Here is a 19200-nt window from a genome sequence, read left to right on the forward strand (position 1 = left end):
AGCCATATAATATATGATATGTATTAGTAATGAATTTTGATCTCTATTAGAACATAGTGTATATATCTTCATCCACGATCACCCCTTCTCTGAATGCCTTCCTTTCTGCTGTCTCTGCCATAATTTTTAGGATTATATCTGAGACCTTTCCTATATTTAATAGGAATTATGTCTATAATAAATCATGCAATAAATCCAAAGAAAAGAGATTGGTGGAAAATATGTAAGGGAATAGTGAGGAAGAAGAACAGATACATCTCAGTCATTATTCCCAACTGATAGGAATAGTCTGTGTTTCATTCAACATGCAGGTAGCAGTGACTATTAACTGCAAATTCATGACAGTCCTTTCTTTCTTTCCCTGCCACTATCTGCCAGAACGAAACTTCTGAGCATAGTCACTAGTTAAGGACCCTGGCTTTGATGGGTTGGGGTTGCCAGAGAATATCAGAATGTTACACGAACTGGATCCATGAAATGGCCCTTGGGGTTTGCCAACAGAACTAGTCAAGATACACAGATTTCTAAAGATGAGACAGCTTTCTCTGAAGTCACTCTTCAGAAGACTTTTTTCACTCTTCATCTGTCCTTCTCTTGGGTCTTACTTCAGAAATGGTGAAGGGTCTGAGATTCATTTAGCTTTTGAAACTGTCTGCTTTTAAATTACTAAGAAAACTTCAAACTAAACTGAGTCTAGTTCTTGTCCTCTCCAAGGCTTTACAAGGGATTTCTCCAAAAAGCCAAGCCAAACAAACAAAAAACCAAACAATCAAATAACACTTCCTCTCCAAAATACAGCAGCTAATGATCTTATAATAAGGGACATATATCTACTTCATCACTTCAGAAGCAGCCCCCACTGTGTAGACTGCATTTAGCACCTCTCACATCAAATGTTGCCACCTCTCTTTCTCAAAGTTCTGTTACGGGATCATAGGCAACCTTCAGTCACAAGAATGAGGCAATGAAATAAAATCTAGTGAGTACTGTATATAATATATATTTTGACTTCTTTCTAATTTGCATTTTCTGAAGTACACAGAGGAAAACTGGCCTACTGAAATTTTTTATGGTTTTATTACTATATGCTATTAACAAGGCAGAGTTGCAAGATAATTCGTATTCCTAATTATGTCATTGTAGTAGTACACCTGCCATTTTTTTCCAGTAGCAAACATCTATGCTCAGCAGACATTATTAACAGCTTTCAAAAGACTGTTGCTGAAAGTTAGAACAAAATTTGGAGAATATAAGTAGAAACAAATAATTGCCAGTCTTATGATAGGGAAAGTAACTTATCTATAAGACCTTGTGAATGTGTATGGCCCATCACGTTGCAGTAACTTGGAGGATAGGGGAGGAGGAGGCTATAGGCTCTGAGGCTTAACAACTCCATAATGAAGCAGATCTTCCAGAAATCTAGCACAGTACTTGTTCTACTAGAATCTGATACTTCAACCTCTAATTATTTTGCAGTGCATCAAAAAATTTCAGTGCTGCAGATTTAAAAATGGACAGATGTAAATAATATGTAGGAAAGCCTTGTTAAGGCTAATAAGAACACCACTTTCACTTTTGGTACATGAAGACAGGGCATAGGACAGGATTCTTCTGCTAGCTACTAGAAAATTTACTACAGAGACAGTCCCTATACCTGCCGCTCCCTGGCAGTGACTTTGAATTTCATCACAGTGATTTGAAATATTGCAACTGAAAAAAATACTTTGAAAAATATTTTTATTGAGGATTTTGACAATGCAGTATCTCCAAAATATTGTCATTCTTAGCAGGAAGTCATTGTCCTTTTCTGGATTTAGATACATTATTCATTGTCCATAAATTTTTCATTCAAAAAATGAGGTGATATGTATCACCTAAATGAATTGGAGTCATGGGAACAATGAAATCTCTCCCTTGCCTTAAGACTGGTATATTAAGATTTCTTCCTTTTCTTTTTTTTCTCCACTTTTTCTTTCCTGCACTTAAGTTCAGAAGAAAATAAGGATTTAGAATTTTTCTTAATAAGTGCTGATTTTTCAGATAGCTACTTATGTAACTTGATTTTCATCTCCTGTTTATTCTTTTCTCTTTTTACATCTTTAAGTGTACATACTGTGAAATGTTTTCCTGTGATATTCCTATCCTTTCTGATTTGCTATTCCTGAACAGTGTTTCACCTTTAATGTTTGTTTCCTCCATCCTCTTCTTCTACCATAGTTTCCAAGCGTTACCAGAATAAACTGAGTCTTAACCGGGACTCCCTAGGAGCACAAGGTACTTCATAAGATGCATGAAAAAAACATCCTGTCCCAAATAATTTACAAACCTAAGGGTCTCGTCTCACACTGAAGCCTGGACAGGCAGACCATAAAGTAAATGGGGTCTACTATAGGTGAAAAGGCCTAGTCCCACAGAACAACTTGAAAAGTAGATTTCCTAAGAGAATAAGTGGAACTGAAAGCTGACTGGAGGAAGGCTACTGTCCAATGCATACAAACACTTTTTCCAAAGTATTGGAAGACTACCATTTTCCCACCTTGCAAAAAACCCCAAACACCTTTTATCCTCCAGTATATCCCTCCTTTCCTAGCAAAAGAAATTCTGTCCTTGCTTCCATTGCTCCTCTGTGATGGCAAGTTTCTTGTTCTTCTTTCTGGCCAATACTTCTGGCATCACCTGCAGCACTATGGAATGAAACTCAGAGAAAAGACCTCTACAGCACAGCTGAAGTTAAGGTACCAGCTGTACTCTACTTACAGGGTATTATGAAAACAAAGAAATACATCATTTTAGAGAGCCTGCAAGTGTTAAATTGTATGACAGGAGTTTTTTTGCTGAGCGATGGGACCATTAGTCTTTACTCCTACAAGAGCCTTACTCATTCTTTAGAGTGAGGGAGGAGTCAAAGCACAGATCTCTTCTCCAGAATGTGATTGATAAGATAGATCTGTGATCCACAAAAACATACCACTGAAGTGAGAAAAAAGGAAAGCAGCACTGCACTGTGGAGATGATGCATTTCTGTTGGAAGTGTCCTTTCAGTCTAGAACATCATTAAAACCAACCAAAACACAAGAAAATCAAGCAAATATGATAAAAAAAAAAAAAGCCAAAAAACCCAAACCTAAAGTATGAAGACACTGCAAGTAACTAGTCAGGATAAATCGCCTTAGGAATTAACTATCCTCAGAATACTGAATTTGTATATGATTCCTCATTTGGAATAAAAATTATTTTAAGAAGGACACAGTTTATGAAAGCATTTCAAGAAGTTGCCTGTCTTTTCTGAGGTAGACAGTATGCAAATCGTTTTCATTAGAAGAACAGTACAAGGTGGAGCACGAAGCTAGTACTTTTCAAGAGGATCTTATATGTGCATTTTTGCTGCTAAATAACCAGGTTGGTCAGTGTTTTCAAATCACTCTGGAATAACAGAACAGGAATCAGAGAAAATCAGCCCTTTGGGGTGGGAGTTAATTTAGAAATAAAAATAAATCACCAAATCTTTTTCCCCTTTTATTGGATTTCGAATAACACTACGTGAAGATGACTATTGGACTACTGGAGCAATGAACCCTAAAACAAGTGACACTCACCTGGGAAAAATGGCTCATAGCTAAGATCATAAATATATTTTTCAACCTTCTGCTTTTCAGTGCTCTGAGACTGAGCTCGAGATGATAGGAAGCCTAAGAGAGCTTAAGTCTTTTCTTCCTGTCAATCCCAAATATCATGCTTGTGTTCTTTTTCAACCCAGAAATTTTTTCCAGTCACAAAAAAAAATAATCTGGATGTTCTTTTAGGATTCCTAGATGTAAGCTAATGCAGTAGATCATCAGCAGAACTTGGCCTACCTGATACCTAGAAATCACTGATCAGACAAATAGGCACTCTGCATATACACATCAACTGCACATATGTTGCTATTTCTAGAGTTACAATGACATAAGGCTTTTGTCTGGACAATAGCTATGACCAAAGATCCGTGGTTCATACCAACTCACCAATGAAACTAGGAGTTGCCAAAATTCTTCAGAAAAATTGCATTGGTAAGATATTTATTTAAGTCATCATGTATTTTGCACAAATTTTCCAGTCATAAAATATCCTGGGTTGTCTACCTTGACTATTCCATTCTAACAGGAATATGTCTCCCTCAAAAAGTATACATGAGCACACCAAACTACGTAAGTTATTAAATTTGCAGAGTAAATTTCCAGTGATACCTATTAAACCTTCATGATATAGATAGCAAAACTGTTTTTTAATAAAAGTTCAATGTTCTAAGATACCATGAAAGCATGATTTTAGTGACAGTATTTTACTTTCACTTGATTTTTTTCCTTCAAAATATCTTAAAATTTTTTAATACAAGTCATAGCTTTTGAAAACTGCTCTACAAAACTCAACCACAAAAAGGCATATAAAGACATAAGTGCCCTTTTGCACTCTGAAAATTATTTAAGTTAAAGGAGAAGGAGATAGCCAGAAGTTTGCACAATTTCATACAGACTAAAAGTATCCATATGTGGAACTGCTCCAAAAGAGTTATCACATTTTAAATTGACACCTTGACTTCAACATACACATGCCTGTAGATTTTTCTGAGTGCTTGAAGTAATAGCTCCAAAAACACACAACATAATGTGCAGTGTTGGTCTCCCACTGAGGCCCATAAAAACACCTTAATTTTAGCCTCACTATGCTGTGACTGACTGAACTGCACAAACAGAAGATTCCCACTATTGTTTCTTTGAGCTAAACTTGTGAAAAGGGCAAATATGAGCAGTGCAATACCACAGATTTTGCTCCAGTAAGAATCTAGGGCTTGGTCCACAAGAAATAAGCTTCTTGAACCCATTATACTACTAAGGGCTTTCACAGTGCAGTACACTGCTCTTGCTTCACTGACCCTGGCACAGCATAAGTATTGCACCATTAGAACAGTCACAATACCGTGTTTATACTCCTGAAGTATTAACTTAAAGCTTTGTTGCAAACTCCAGGCTACAAATACTGCTACATAAAAAGCTCTGAATTTTACTTGGAAGATCTCAGGTGAGAAAGGGAAAGGAAATGAATTAGATAAAGCCTCTCATTGTTCACAAATTCAGTGTAACATTGAAAGACAACAGTTCTGCACTTCTTGTCATCTTTATCATCTTTTGTATGCCAGAAACATCCTCTTTGTGCATCTGTGAATCATCTTTTGTGCATCATTGTTTGCTGAAGAGACTCTCTCAACTCTGTAACTGGCTTAGAGAGATCTACTAGGACAACTGAGGCTACTTGGAACCAAAACCTGTCAAAGCATCAAAGCATCAAACACAGAGTATGTCTACAAAAAACTCTTCTTCAATACTGTTCTGCAGAGATGCAAAGGCTAGCTTTAAATTAGGTTTCCTAGATAATGGCAGTGATTTAGTCACATGAATTTGGAGCTCGGCAAGGGCCAGACTATATTTCTGTGAAAAGTAACTTTAAAGAGTATCTTTAATCTTGATTTGGTAAATTTTAGGTACGTCAAGCACACTACGTAGTCATTTATTTGGCTACAGGGAATGTGCAGCTTAAGTAAATTGGAATTATTGTTGGAATTAACAACTCCAAAAGATGTTCAAAAGTGATTGGAAAACACTAACTCTGTTCTTGGAATGGCATCTTTAAGAGTTGACTTTAAATGCTGCCACTGTACCACCATAAAGAAAAACTGGAGAAGACTAGGTTTTATGTACATTGGTATCCACTGTAATGGTGGGTAGTCTCAGTTTTTCTTAACCTCTCTTATATCACTGCTAAAGAACATTCCACATTTTTCCTAAACCTAAATAAGATCTATATGGCAAACAATTTCAAAGTTAAAGTAGTTTATGTAAATATTCAACAGTACAATATTTGAATGAACACAAAGGTTCCTAAAAAGAATCCAATGTTTTTCAAGAGAAACACATTTTCATACTGTGACTTACATTTAGACAGAAACTTTTCTGCCTCAGATTCTAATAGACCAATCAAGCGAAGATATTTCTAAAGTAAGGTGAACTCAGGACAGAAAACTGTGTGACTTCAGGGACAGGGAAGCATGGAAATAGTTCTTTTAGCTGAAAATTCATGCCATTTATTTATTTTGTTTATACTGAAATCTTCTCTTACCATCATGATTGGGGTTTCCCAAAGTCCATGGCTCATCTGAGTCAAAATGAGTGTCTCCCCCAATTCCTGGCCCAGGGAAATATGCATGAGCCAAAAATCCTCCCTCCCCATCAAAGGGAGAACTGTCTCCATGAAAACCTGATGCAAAAATGATTGTAATATCAACGTCCCTCTTTCCATTTTCTAATTCAATATAAGGAACTTCTTCAAACGTTAGAGGAGTTACATTCTGCCACACATCGAAGGCACGGCGAATGGCTTTACGAGTTTCAGCATCACCTACTTTTGGAGTGACGTTCTTTATGCTGAAAGAAACAGAGAAACGTTAAATAGATTAAATTTGCAAGTGCTAAGTGACACTGCTTACATCTATTTCCCCCTAATTATTAAAAGCACTGTGCTTTTAATAAAACGTGCTAGTCTAGCATTATATCCTTTAAGAAGAGTATTTTTAAGCAAGCTGGTGTGAAATTATTGTGTCAATCTGCGTAGCCCTTTATGCTAGCACTTATTATATGTTAGCTAGGTTTCACTCAGCAGTACAAAAATCTTATTTTTAGAAGATTAAAAATATTTTAAAATGAAAAATTCTTAACAGTGGGATAACCAGATTAATCAACCACTGACTGTTTACCTCCTGGACAACAATTAGAATCCTTCACAGCTAAAGAACAGCATGTCATTTCTGATCAGAAGAAGTGTTTCCAGTTAAATGAAATTTTAACTTCTTAGTGAGTACATTAACAACAGCAGAGCTCCATTCTGTGACCACCAACCAGTATTCACAAAGCCTTAAAAAGAGTTCTTGTTGCATTTGTAACTGGATAGATAATTCCTTATCAGAAACAAAGCTTTTTTAATTCAATATAGGCTAAGATGTCCTTTTATGATCTGATTACTTCTATAAATCTTACATAAAACTGTAGAATTCATCAGAGAAATAATTTTACAGAAGATAATTATGTGCTAATTCATAAATATATATTTAAACAGAAATTTCATTCTCCACTACTTCTTCAAATGACACACATAACAGGCAAAAACCCATCAGAATTACAGTTGAGTTCAGAGTCACAGTTACTAGTAAATTATAGTGGGATCATCCTTTTAAAAAATTTTATTTATTTTTATTATTGAATTCAAGAAAAGAATGGCAATAATCAATTTCAGACCTATCCAATTTCCTCCATCATTTTTACTCAGTTCATATGGCCAGCAAAAACTCCATTAGGTTTGTGTCTGTTCTGAAACTGCTGCAATCAGATGCTCTTTTTTCATTTGACATGTGCTTGACTGAATGTCCAGCACAAATTTCAGAAATTACATAGTTCTAGAGTATCTGTAAGATTTATGTAAGTTTACACAGCATGGCATGTTAATGGAGAACAAAAATATTTTCATGAATAAACCTGGACTGATTGACTTGTTTGGTGCATTAAATGTGCTTGATTATATGGTATTGTAAGTTTATATAAATGGAAATAAATCCTTCAAGTCTAATTTTATAGATTTGACTTCACATATATAATATTTTGTTCGTAGATTCATGTAAAAAACATAAAGTTACCTGTTTTGACTTCCACTCAAAAATATTCTTGTGTTGAGACCAATAATGCTAGTCTAACCAAAGCATTATTTCTTTTTAGCTAGTATGGATGTTCCAAAGAGGTATGACAGATTAGAAGATAATATACTGAGGGAATCCACTGCTTCCCTTGATCTTTTGTTCCAAAGATGATTTAACCAGTCATTACATACTTGTGCTTATTCTCTTATTTGTTTGGTTTGTAACACTGGTTCCTGTTCTGCCTTTCTCTTCCACATACATGAGCTTTAAGAACATTTTTCCCCCCTAAAAAAGACATTTAGAAGACATTTCTGCACTGCAAAGTCATTACCTTTTTGTTGTTTCTTTGAAATTAAAAGTTTGAACTCTTTAAATCTCTTACTATAAGACATTTTCTCCAGTCTAATAAATATTTTCTGTGATTTTTATTGAACTCACTCCAATTTTGCAATGTTCTTTTAATACTGACTCTGTCAGAACTACAAAGTACTGCTGTACTGATCTTGCTGTCGGAGAGAAAAAGTACTCTGATCTGTAGGGGCAGCCTTACCCTATATGATGTAAATGTGAAGTGATTCAAATTGCTTTGTATGATGCCCTTTCCTCATAGTTATTTACTCCTCAGTAATTTTATGATCAGTGTTGTGTTGATTTTCAGGTGATTAAAAAAATATTGGATGCACTGGACCAACTATCATCCCTGCAGAACTTCTCTCTGAAAGCTCCCTCCTTTGTGAATTACTTTTTTGACATGTTCAGTTAGCAAGTTCATAAGCTACTCATCCTGTGCCCCTTGAGAATGTACAGTATTTTACAACCAGAGTGTCATGTGGCACTAAATCAAAACATCTCACAAAGGCACACTTGCACTGCCACTACCAAAAACTTGACAACAGTTAACCTGTTGCTATGCTAAGAATACCACTTACAAAGCTGATGAATTTTCTCTTAGTCAGTCCTGCAGTGTGCTTTCTAAAGCACGTAAATTTTCTCAAGCACAGCGCCTTGAAGGATTAGAGCCTCTGTTATTTGCTACATATAATGAATACAGCAAATAAAACAATGGGCTTTCATAGAAAATAGAATATGTCTAGCAAAACTGATATTTTGATGTAGGAAAAGTTCATCTGAAAGATATAGTTGGGGGGTTTTTTTATTGTTTTGTATTTAGGAATCTTAGTAGTGGGTCTAAGTCACGCTTTGGGTTTATGTAAACAGCAAAAGGATGGTCTTATGCTGTGATGTGATATGTGACGTTAGGAAATGGATAAAAACAGATCGGAATTTTGAATTGGTGGTAAATTACTTGGTGGATGAATTACATGGTCTAAAAGGGTTTGAGTCATATTTTAAACCATATCACTTCACATTTTCTTGCTTTTCATGCACAGAATTAAGTATTAGTCCTTGATTACAAATGGAAAAATAGGCCATTGTGCTAGTTTCACCCACATTAACTAGGGGTGACTACCCATGATGGGAGACCTTTTCCAGGGGATTCAGCTACTGAATTACTTTTGAAATAGCATCCTACATCTCAAGATTCATTGTCAAGAGGAAAGATTTTTCAAAGCATACATTCTGTATTAAAACAAGACAGATCTCTGGCTTCCACAACAACCTTCTGGAGAGGGTAAGATTATACTGAAAAATGTAGCTTCTAAAAGAAACGAAATAAATCAGTAGTTATTCCAATATAAGAGTATTTCCAGAAAATGATTGTCCATTTTAATGTGTTTAACATAAGCCAATACTGTGTATAATACGAATGTTGAAGTTGTCTAGCTGGGAACTTTGCTTAGAATAATTCATCAATGTAGGCATATGAAATCCAAGTTATTTTACATTTCTGTTATGGTGGTGATCATATAACCTCCAAAGGGGAAGTACAGGAAGAAGATCAGTCCATACAGACAATGTTTCAACTACCAGAGATTCTAGGACTTAAAAGTCTTCAGTTTAGAAATATCACTGCAATAGCAAATAGTCTTATATGAACCCTTTTCCTATTACATTTGGCTCTACATCTTACAGCCAGCAGTCACCTAAAATAGTGGTAACTGTCACTGGTAACAGAAAAAGGAACTGGGTATCTTGCACTAAGCATGTCCAGATAATGGAGCTCAAGTAAAAATAAGTGAAGGACATACCAACTCAGAACCACTCCTATTGCAAGGTGGCAGCATAGCAAGACAAAGACCATCACAATAAGAAAACAATATTTCCTAAATATTACTTTCCTAACCTCCAAGTCTAGTGATCATTTCACAGAAAAGGTGTTCATTAGAGAGAAAGATCCAATGCTGACCTTGACCAGATCAGCAGTGCAACCTTATAGACTGAAGAACATACAATTCCTTCCAAAGGGAAAGTACTTTAGTAAGCAAAAGATGATCTGTAAGATGAAATATTTACTTCGAAGTAATTTTTTACAAACTACTAAGCTGAGTGATGCTTTGTATAAATTTTGAAGGCTGTTATTCTCAGACAACCACAGCCATGTATCAATTGAATACAGTATTTTGTGGCTATTATTGCTGTTTGATGCAAACATGGGTTTCAACCAAGTAGTTGCTTTAGTCATTATAGTTTTTAAATCCATGTCTTGCACAAGAGATTTCACGAGTGATATACACTTTTCACACTGATCTACTATTTCTACAGATGCCTTAAGAGTCTTGTTTTGGAGACTGTTATTCTGAAGTTATGAGTCCTAGTGATTCTAGAAAAGATTTGGGTTTTCCTTCCCCTCCCCCTCCTTTCCCAAAATATCCTCAAAAAAAATTATCCATGTTTCAGTGACACATTTTTGGCTGCAACAGCTTCAGGAGCCCTGCAAGGCTGTCAGGATATACCTCACTTGGCTCTGTAAAATCGGTCATCTGAAATTTAAATACAGTACATTAAGTAGCACATATTTGCCATTAAATTTCACTATTTCCTTTTTTCCTTCCTGAGCTGTCATTAGAACAGCTTGTTATATTTTTCATATAAATTGCTACAATTCTGCATATAAAATCAACCCTTCTGACCTAAGATAGACCCAAGAGGCAGTTCAGCAAAGGCTAAACAAAGCTCAAAATGCATAAAGCTTATTATTCCTGCTTACCTTAGCAGTAATGGCCTCCACAAGAGTTGTAATAACTCAGTGACAGACTTCTTCATGGCCTGTAGACTTTGATACTTCTATTCTCTATTGCATATAATACTGTTTTTAAATTTGTTCTATGCTCATTTGTGCATTAATCCAGAGTACAAGATTAAGAATATCTTACTACGCTGTTGTGCTGATTAGACTGGATACTAATGAGTGCTTTTAGAATTATTAGGTAATTATAGTGATGCAAGATGATCTTTTATTCTTTTTAGAACATCAATATTTCTATTAAATATAAATGGGGAAAATATTTCTACAATGCCACTTCTCTCAAAAATTCCAAGATTTTCTTGGAGCAAAGTCACAAAATGGAAACCCCATTCTAAAGAAAGAAAGCACACAGAAGATAAAAGAGCAGGAAATTCAACTGAGTAGGTAAAAAGATGCAGTCGGTAATCTGTTTGAAGTAAGCCAATTATAGATCTGTATGATATGAAACAGTTAAGATAGATAAAATGAATTGAAACATAGCTTAAATTTGAATAACTTGTTGAAACTACCTTCTCATTGCCATTGCTGTAAATCAAACCTAAACTGAACCAAAGATTTCTTTTTTTTTTTTTTTTTAATCCCACTGTTACTTTCATTGAAAGTAATAGATTACCTCTGGTCAAAGATATATTTCATTTTGCACCACCATTTCTCTAGAGATACTTTCTATCAAGTTGTTTCATTAATCTCTCACTGATGTGGGTTTTCTTAGCTTCAACTTCTTTCCAGTCTCATTTTGCTAACTCTTTGTAGCTATAACCTAAGAATGTTTCTTATGCAAAATGTGATCTTAGTTCATATAGCTCCTGCCTCAGCTGATTAAACCCAAGTCAGAACTATTGCTTTGGATTTTCTCATTCTGTGACCACATTAAAAGTCAACCTACTGCTGCCATGTTGGAAAGAATTCATAATTCTCTTGCCTCTTCTGTTTCATGGATAATATTCTCCCCATGATTCATTAAAAGGAAAGGAAAATTGACAAAGATGAGATTTCCAAAATACAAAACCAAGATTAGCAAAATACTTGACAGATAAATGGTTTTATAGGAAAGATGTTCTAAGTAATCCCATGTCATAATTTACTACTAATTAATTTAAAATGACTAAAATGCAACATAAACATTTACAATTATAGCATGTTGATATTCAAATATTTAATTGTTTCAGGATCGCTGAAGTACGTAAGTATTAAAGAAATGAGAACTGATATTCTACAATATTCAAATTTTATGTGAAGAAGACTGACACTAAAAATACATATAGTGAAGAGCATTTTTTTGTTAATTGCAGTGTGGAAAAGAATAACTAATTGGTTTAATTGATTGTTATGTAGGAATCCTCTCTCACAATTACAGTTATCTACACTTTTTTCATTGTATAAATTTTAGAATCGCCACACTGTGATGTAATTGGCTTTTATTAGGTACATTTTACATGTCCTCTCCCTTTACATTCAGAGGTTAGAAATCCTAAGGTATATAACACTGCTAACAGTTCTTTAAGAAAAGGGCAAGCATTCCTTTTAGTAAGTTAGACTTTGGGAAAGCATCAAGCTTTAACAGAGGGATAAATATGCTTAAATCAACCCTCAGGAACTCAAGTATTCCATTTTATTCAGATTCCTAAACATTGCCTATAACGGCACTAGCAGATATCAGGTAGCTAGATACTGGAAACCTTCCTGTGTATTATCAGGTTGACTAGAATTGCATTTTTAATGGTATTTCTGATTGAAAGCTGGTAGGAGATGCAGTTATAATGACAAAAGAATGTTTAATAGAGCCTTAATTAGCATCTAATTCTGCATCTATGCTTACTACAAAAAGCTAATGCTTAGTGTCAGGAATCATAGCATCCTTGTCCCATTAGTCCTTAAGGATGGAAGCCCTATGGTAGTCCAACAGTTTATGAGAACTTTATGGTAGAAAATAAGTAGTCTGTCTAGTACAAATTACTATTTTTCTAGATTTGCAGCTGTCAATCATCAGAATTCCAGCAAAATATGTAAATAAGAATGCTAAGAACTCATGGGTGGGTCTTTTTGAAAACATCTGTTTTCAGAGAACCCTGAAAACTTCTTCACCATCCCACTCAGAATGCTTTCCACATCTGGAGGTATCACTTTTCAATATAAATCTGCATGCATTTTCTATACTACCATGTGCTCTAATTCAAAATTTGTTAGTGACTTAAAATGGTAGAGTAGGATTCTAGAGCATGTATTTAGGTATTTCCACTGCCTTAATGTCTTGTAGGCCTCATATGTACATAGGGAAAAATTATATCAAAATGCAGCCCAATCCTGTAAATGCTTCTGGCATGTTTCAAAATATATTAGTCAGGTACAACCGAATTAAAGCACAGAATATTGCTAGCGTATTGAAGAAAAGTTTTCAGACATTTCAGTTATTCACAAATTTGTTAAAGTTAGGACATTCTCGGCATCTCTGAAAAAAACCCAGATAATCATTATTTCACCTTATGTATGCTTTTCATTTTTAATGGGAAGAAAATAGAATCATAGAATCACAGAATCATAGAATCATTTCGGTTGGAAAAGACCTTCAAGATCATCGAGTCCAACCATTAACCATGCCCCCTAAACCATGTCCTGGAGTACCCTATCCACTCACTTTTTGAGTATCTCCAGGGATGGTGACTCAACCACTTCCCTGGGCAGCCCATTCCAAAGTTTGACAACCCTCTCAGTAAAAAAATTTTTCCTAATATCTAACCTAAATCTCCCTTGCCGCAACTTGAGGCCATTTCCTCTTGTCCTATCTCCAGCCACCTGACAGAAGAGACCAGCACCCACCTCACTACAACCCCCTTTCAGGTAGTTGTAGAGAGCGATAAGGTCTCCCCTCAGCCTCCTCTTTTCTAGACTGAACAGCCCCAGATCCCTCAGCCGCTCCTCATAAGACTTGTGCTCCAGGCCCCTCACCAACTTGGTTGCTCTCCTCTGGACACGCTCCAGCACCTCAATGTCTTTCCTGTAGTGAGGGGCCCAAAACTGAACACAGTACTCGAGGTGCGGCACTCACGGTGCGGCCTCACCAGTGCCGAGTACAGGGGAACAACCACCTCCCTGTTCCTGCTGGCCACACTATTTCTGATACAGGCCAGGATGCCGTTGGCCTTCTTGGCCACCTGGGCACACTGCTGGCTCACATTCAGCCGGCTGTCAACCAGCACCCCCAGGTCTTTCTCTGCCGGGCAGCTTTCCAGCCACTCTTCCCCAAGCCTGTAGCGCTGCATGGGGTTGCCGTGACCGAAGTGCAGGACCTGGCACTTGGCCTTGAATATGCTCATGTCTTGATGCTGAAATAGTACAGCCATATATTTAAAAAATAATGCAGTGTGAATGTCATCACAGTGCAAAGCTTGTGTTCTCATTTCAATATGGACACAGATCTAAACTTCTTTCACTCATGAGCAAACTGAAATCAAGGAAATTCAGCATATACTGACTTTGTGACAAATATGATTAATGAGGTATGCAATTCCTTGATTTAGGAAATATTTTTAAATATTATTCTGTAGTAGTATACTCAAAATATTATTTTATAAAAAATCTTGTTGCTACTTTGAATCAACAGTGTTTTCTAAGTTTTTTCTTAATTCAGTATTTTTTTACTTTTCAGTGTGGCTTTTAAATACCCAAGAATAATTCTCTTTCCATATTCCACACAATATGGATCATTCAGACCATAGAAATAACATAGTCTATGGTTAACAAGCCAGATAGATAGGACTTTTCATTGCATACTGAAGCTCTCAGCTAGCCTTAATTCATTTAACTGGGCAGCATAAAGTTAGACATGTCCAAATCTTTCATCATCTGTCAGTCTTTGGAGAGCTGAAATCCAGGATGTATTCAACTTGTTGAGAAAGGAAAAACACATTAATCTAGGGCTTGACCCAATGCCCACTGAAATCAAGAAAAAGATTAAATTAATTCTAGTTAGTATGGGATGAAGCCATTGACCATCTACAATTAAGTTTCCTCCACCAATTAAATTTTTACATATTGCTGAATTATCAAATTGGGATTTTTTCTTCCTCAATTCGGCAAAATAAAGCAGCATACCTTTCAAATTATTATTTTCTTTTATTTTAAATTGTTATGTGTTCTAAGTAATGGTTGTAATACAAGGCAAAGCTTGGCTTATTAGAGAGCATTCTCCAATTTTATTTGCAAAAGTGTTCTGAAGACTGAATAATCTGAGCAATTGACCAATGACTGACTGCTGGAGTTAAAATTATGACTAGTATGCCCAGAATTCTGATGAGGATTACTTTATATTCAATAATTCTCTGTCTAAAAAGGACATATAAACATTTATGTTCTATTTTTACAAAGCTGATTGCTTTATTGATTCACATTGTTGCTTCTTTAAAGTGCTGCATGATTTACTTCCATAGGTAAGGTGATTGGTTTTTGAGACTCATAAGTGTCCTTGTAAACATGCCCTTAAAAAAAAAAAAAAGTAAAAAAAAAATCCCTTAATAGGTTTCATAGATTTCTTCTCTGACTCTTTATAATGTTCAGAGATTCTTGTGTAACTTGATACAGTCTAAAACACTAAGGAAGAATCAACACCATATCATTAAGATCTTTGTAGTCTGTTCTGTAATGGGGCTATAATTTTCATGTACTCTAGATGTTCTCCTTCACTCCTATACTCTTCTGGCTGGTAAAAAGGTTCAAATAATCACTTTCTGTTTCTCTCTTTGTAAAAATCATGTTAGTATATAACATAAGTACTAATAATGTTTACATGGTATACCGGCATGAACTATACCAGGCAGAAAAGAACAGTAAGTAATATTGGTGTGTAACTTCATTAGAAACAGAAATTCTAACACTCTATTCACCAGTTCAAATAAGCAGAAAGCTGCATTCCCTGAGGGAGAGAAAGTATAATTAATGCAGCACAATGCCCATTCTATGCGGACGTTCCTAATATTGGAAATCTGCATTTTGATACTCTCTGCAGACATATTGTTTTCTAAGAGTAATTATCACCTAAGTCCAAAAGGTAATATGTTGCCAAAAAGGGCATAATTAATAAAAATTATAATAGTAAGTTGCTTCTCTGAAGCTCCATCTTGAAATTTTGGGGTAGTGTTTCAGCTTCAAAAATTACAAATTGAAAATATGGAAATGTAGAAAAAATATTGTGTCACATGTATCTGTTTTGATCCTCTTACCCATGATTACAGGGACAATCAAAGAGGAAATATATTCTGAACAACATTAATTAATTTAAATTTAACAGGTGCCAGGAGAAATTCTTGGGGAAAAAATGAGTGACAGACAGAAAATGCTAGAGTAAAAACATAAGTAGATACAATTTAAAATGCATTTATATGTGATCTCAATTCTATTTTTCCGTTAATAAATTCTTGATGTTTTGCCTGAAGTTATAACTGTTACGTTTAAATAGAGCATCTGAGGATATACTCTAAGACCAAGTAGCCAGACAGATAGTAAGTGGTAAATGTAGCTTTTGGTATCGTTCAAGGGGCTCCCCTCAGCGCTGGTATTGCACCTATTTGACAGTGATGCATAGAAAGAAGAACCCCACATCTGCGTATTTCACAGAGTCAAACAAGAGTTTATACATTTACAGTATTATACTAAATATTTTCTTGAAATAAGCAACAAAGGAGCAAATTTGAAAAGCTTGCCTTACTCTACTCCAAAATCCTTGGCAAAAAATAATCACCAAATATTTTAGGAAAACCCATTAACTGCTGTTAAGGTCCATGTTCTGCTCATCTGTTGGTCTCTTTTTAACATAATGGGTATGTCCACAAAACACTTTTTTTTCTACGACCCTTCCTGTTCAGAAAAGCTGGTAAGTGCAGTCCTACGATAAGATAACTGTGATGGATGGCATCTTATTTATTGTTTATTCTGTGTTTCTGTTTGGGGCTGGGGCTGGGGCAGGGTGGGGCTTGGTTTGAGGGTGGGTTTTATGGGGTTTTGGTTTTGCTTTCCAGAAAAGTGGAGGATGTAGCAGACACTGAAATGAGGGAGAAATCACTCTTTCATTGGAGGAATTACCGAGCTTGCTTAGCAGGCACACTTCAGACTACAAGGTTCAGCTGGCCAGGAAGACACAGAATGCAGCTGGAAACCTGCAGGTTATAAAGAGACTGTGACATAGCACTGAGAAAAATGGAGCAGACAAGTGATGCTAGAGATATGATCAAAAGTTTAGGGAACAAAGCAACTTAAAATGTCATTCAGTTAACTGGTATTAAGCCTGTAAGCAGGGAATTGCTGGGAAGAACAAAGCAGGTGAGGAGAAGCAGGTGAGGTGTAAAGAATTTTATTTCCTTTTTTGTTGCCCTTATTTGCTTTGAGTTATTTTTTTAATTCAGAAAGATTAATATTGTATTTTTTATTCTACTAAAATTTGGGGTTTCTACTTTAAATGTCTTTTGGTCTGTAATTCACAACGAAATATATTATAGGCTTATTCACTTCAAAGCTTTGGTTGACTAGAGGTCTTGTCAAAGTGAGAGAGTGAACATTTTACAAGAGGGAAGGCAGGAGGTAAAGAATTGCTATAAATTCTTCAAAGTGAGAAAGATTACTAGATAGTTGCCACATAGTTTAATACCAGGCACCCTTGTTTGTTATTATGATTAATGCCTTGGGTGACAGTACAGAAGATATACAAGTGACAGGATTTAGACTGTTGTAAAAAATCCTGCAATGAAATGGAGAATCAGACCCTGTACAAATCAGAGGGATAGAAAACCACACATATTTGTAGGTGACCATACATGCCTTGCCATACGTGTGCACACACTACATTTAAATTTTAAAATGCAGATAAATGTAGAGTGCTGTAAGTGGGCATTCTTATCCTAACCAGCTATGTGTTACATTTACATTAACAATAAAGGACTCCAGCCAACGCAACATACTAATCTCAAGGCAGTCATTTCTCTATTGCTTGAAGTTATATCAGTGTGTAATGTCTTAAAATAGAATTCTCCAATTCACACATAAGCCATAGTATTGACACAGAGTTACTAATAAAATTACCTCTTCACTGTGGTATGAAGAACAGTCTATATGACCATTAGAGCTTATGAACTTAAAATGTAATACTTATATGGGTTCATGAATAATAACATCAGTTAATGAATTTGAAAACTGTGTTACCCCTCAGAACTTACCCTTGTTATATATTACAGGTATCCCAATGAGGCTGTGTAAATTTTCAAACAGGCTGTATAGGAATCCTTAGTTTGCTGACAAATTATAGATTTTATATTACATACATGACACTCTTTGGTTGACAGAGGTCTAGCAAGTACACGGTTTGCATCTAACTTTCCCTGTAAAGATCATTTCTGACAGTAGGCAACATACTCTGTAAACTACATGCCAGACTCAAGAGTTATACAGATGTACCCCCCTGCACACAACCCTGTGCCCATCATCACGTAGGCAGGAAATGGTTGGGTCAGTGACTCACCAAATTATAATCAAATTCATTTGTACTTAGAACAGACCTGTAGGCACCTACATTTTGCAGAGACTGACTCTTTTCAATAACCTATTTTACATACTTTAATTAGAGACCTGAGTTTCATTACAGATTTCAGTTTCAGAGCAATATTCCCTGAGAAGTTGCCGAGAGGGTTGAAAGGTAAGGTTAAAGACATATTGGGAGTTAAATTGATGCTGAAAGCTTCAGAGAATTTACTGGTTACTATATGCATGCAATTTTAATCCAAGAAAATAATTTGGTTCTTATGTAGCACATACATACTTATCCAAGAGGTATCCAAATCAGCATTTTTTATATCACATATTAATAATAAACCTCAAAATACTGAAAAATATTTCAGAATTTTATATTTACTTTAAATTAAAAGTCAGCACTACTAGTGACATTTATATATCTATATGAATATCCTTGGTACCTGTAAGTGATATGTTTGTGTTGCCATTTCTGTCCTGTTAACGCGTAGCGTTTCCGACGAATGTTAAATTTGGAGCTACCTCTTGTTTGGTCAGGCACACCACATCGAGGCTTCTTCATCCAGCTGCAAGAAACAGCACCACATAGTTAAAGCAACATGAAAGAAAAATCATAACCACTGCACCCAACTAATAAAAACATCATACTTTTTTGAAGTTACATTCAGTCAGAGTAATTATGATCTGTATTACTAGCTTGCTTGCTGAAGGTGAAGTTAAAGTATATACACAAAGATTTAGTTAAATCACTAGTTCCTAAATTATTTTTTGTATTCTGTGATCCTTCTCTTTTGTCTCGTTGTCATGATATTTAAACAAG

At 35.5% G+C, this 19200-nt stretch overlaps 1 protein-coding gene across 1 annotated transcript in view; it reads right to left on the reverse strand.

Moving 5' to 3' along the window:
• MMP16 (matrix metallopeptidase 16) overlaps positions 1-19200 on the reverse strand; it is a 191714-nt gene that overhangs the window by 74001 nt on the left and 98513 nt on the right. The window contains exons 4-5 of the mRNA XM_052788098.1: positions 18824-18946; positions 6154-6458 (exon numbers count right to left, since the gene is read on the reverse strand). Of these exons, the coding sequence (XP_052644058.1) occupies positions 6154-6458; positions 18824-18946 (428 nt within the window). The remainder of the gene's footprint in view (positions 1-6153; positions 6459-18823; positions 18947-19200) is intronic.

The sequence above is a fragment of the Harpia harpyja genome, chromosome 5 (genome assembly GCF_026419915.1).
Source record: "Harpia harpyja isolate bHarHar1 chromosome 5, bHarHar1 primary haplotype, whole genome shotgun sequence".
Lineage (NCBI taxonomy): Eukaryota > Metazoa > Chordata > Aves > Accipitriformes > Accipitridae > Harpia > Harpia harpyja.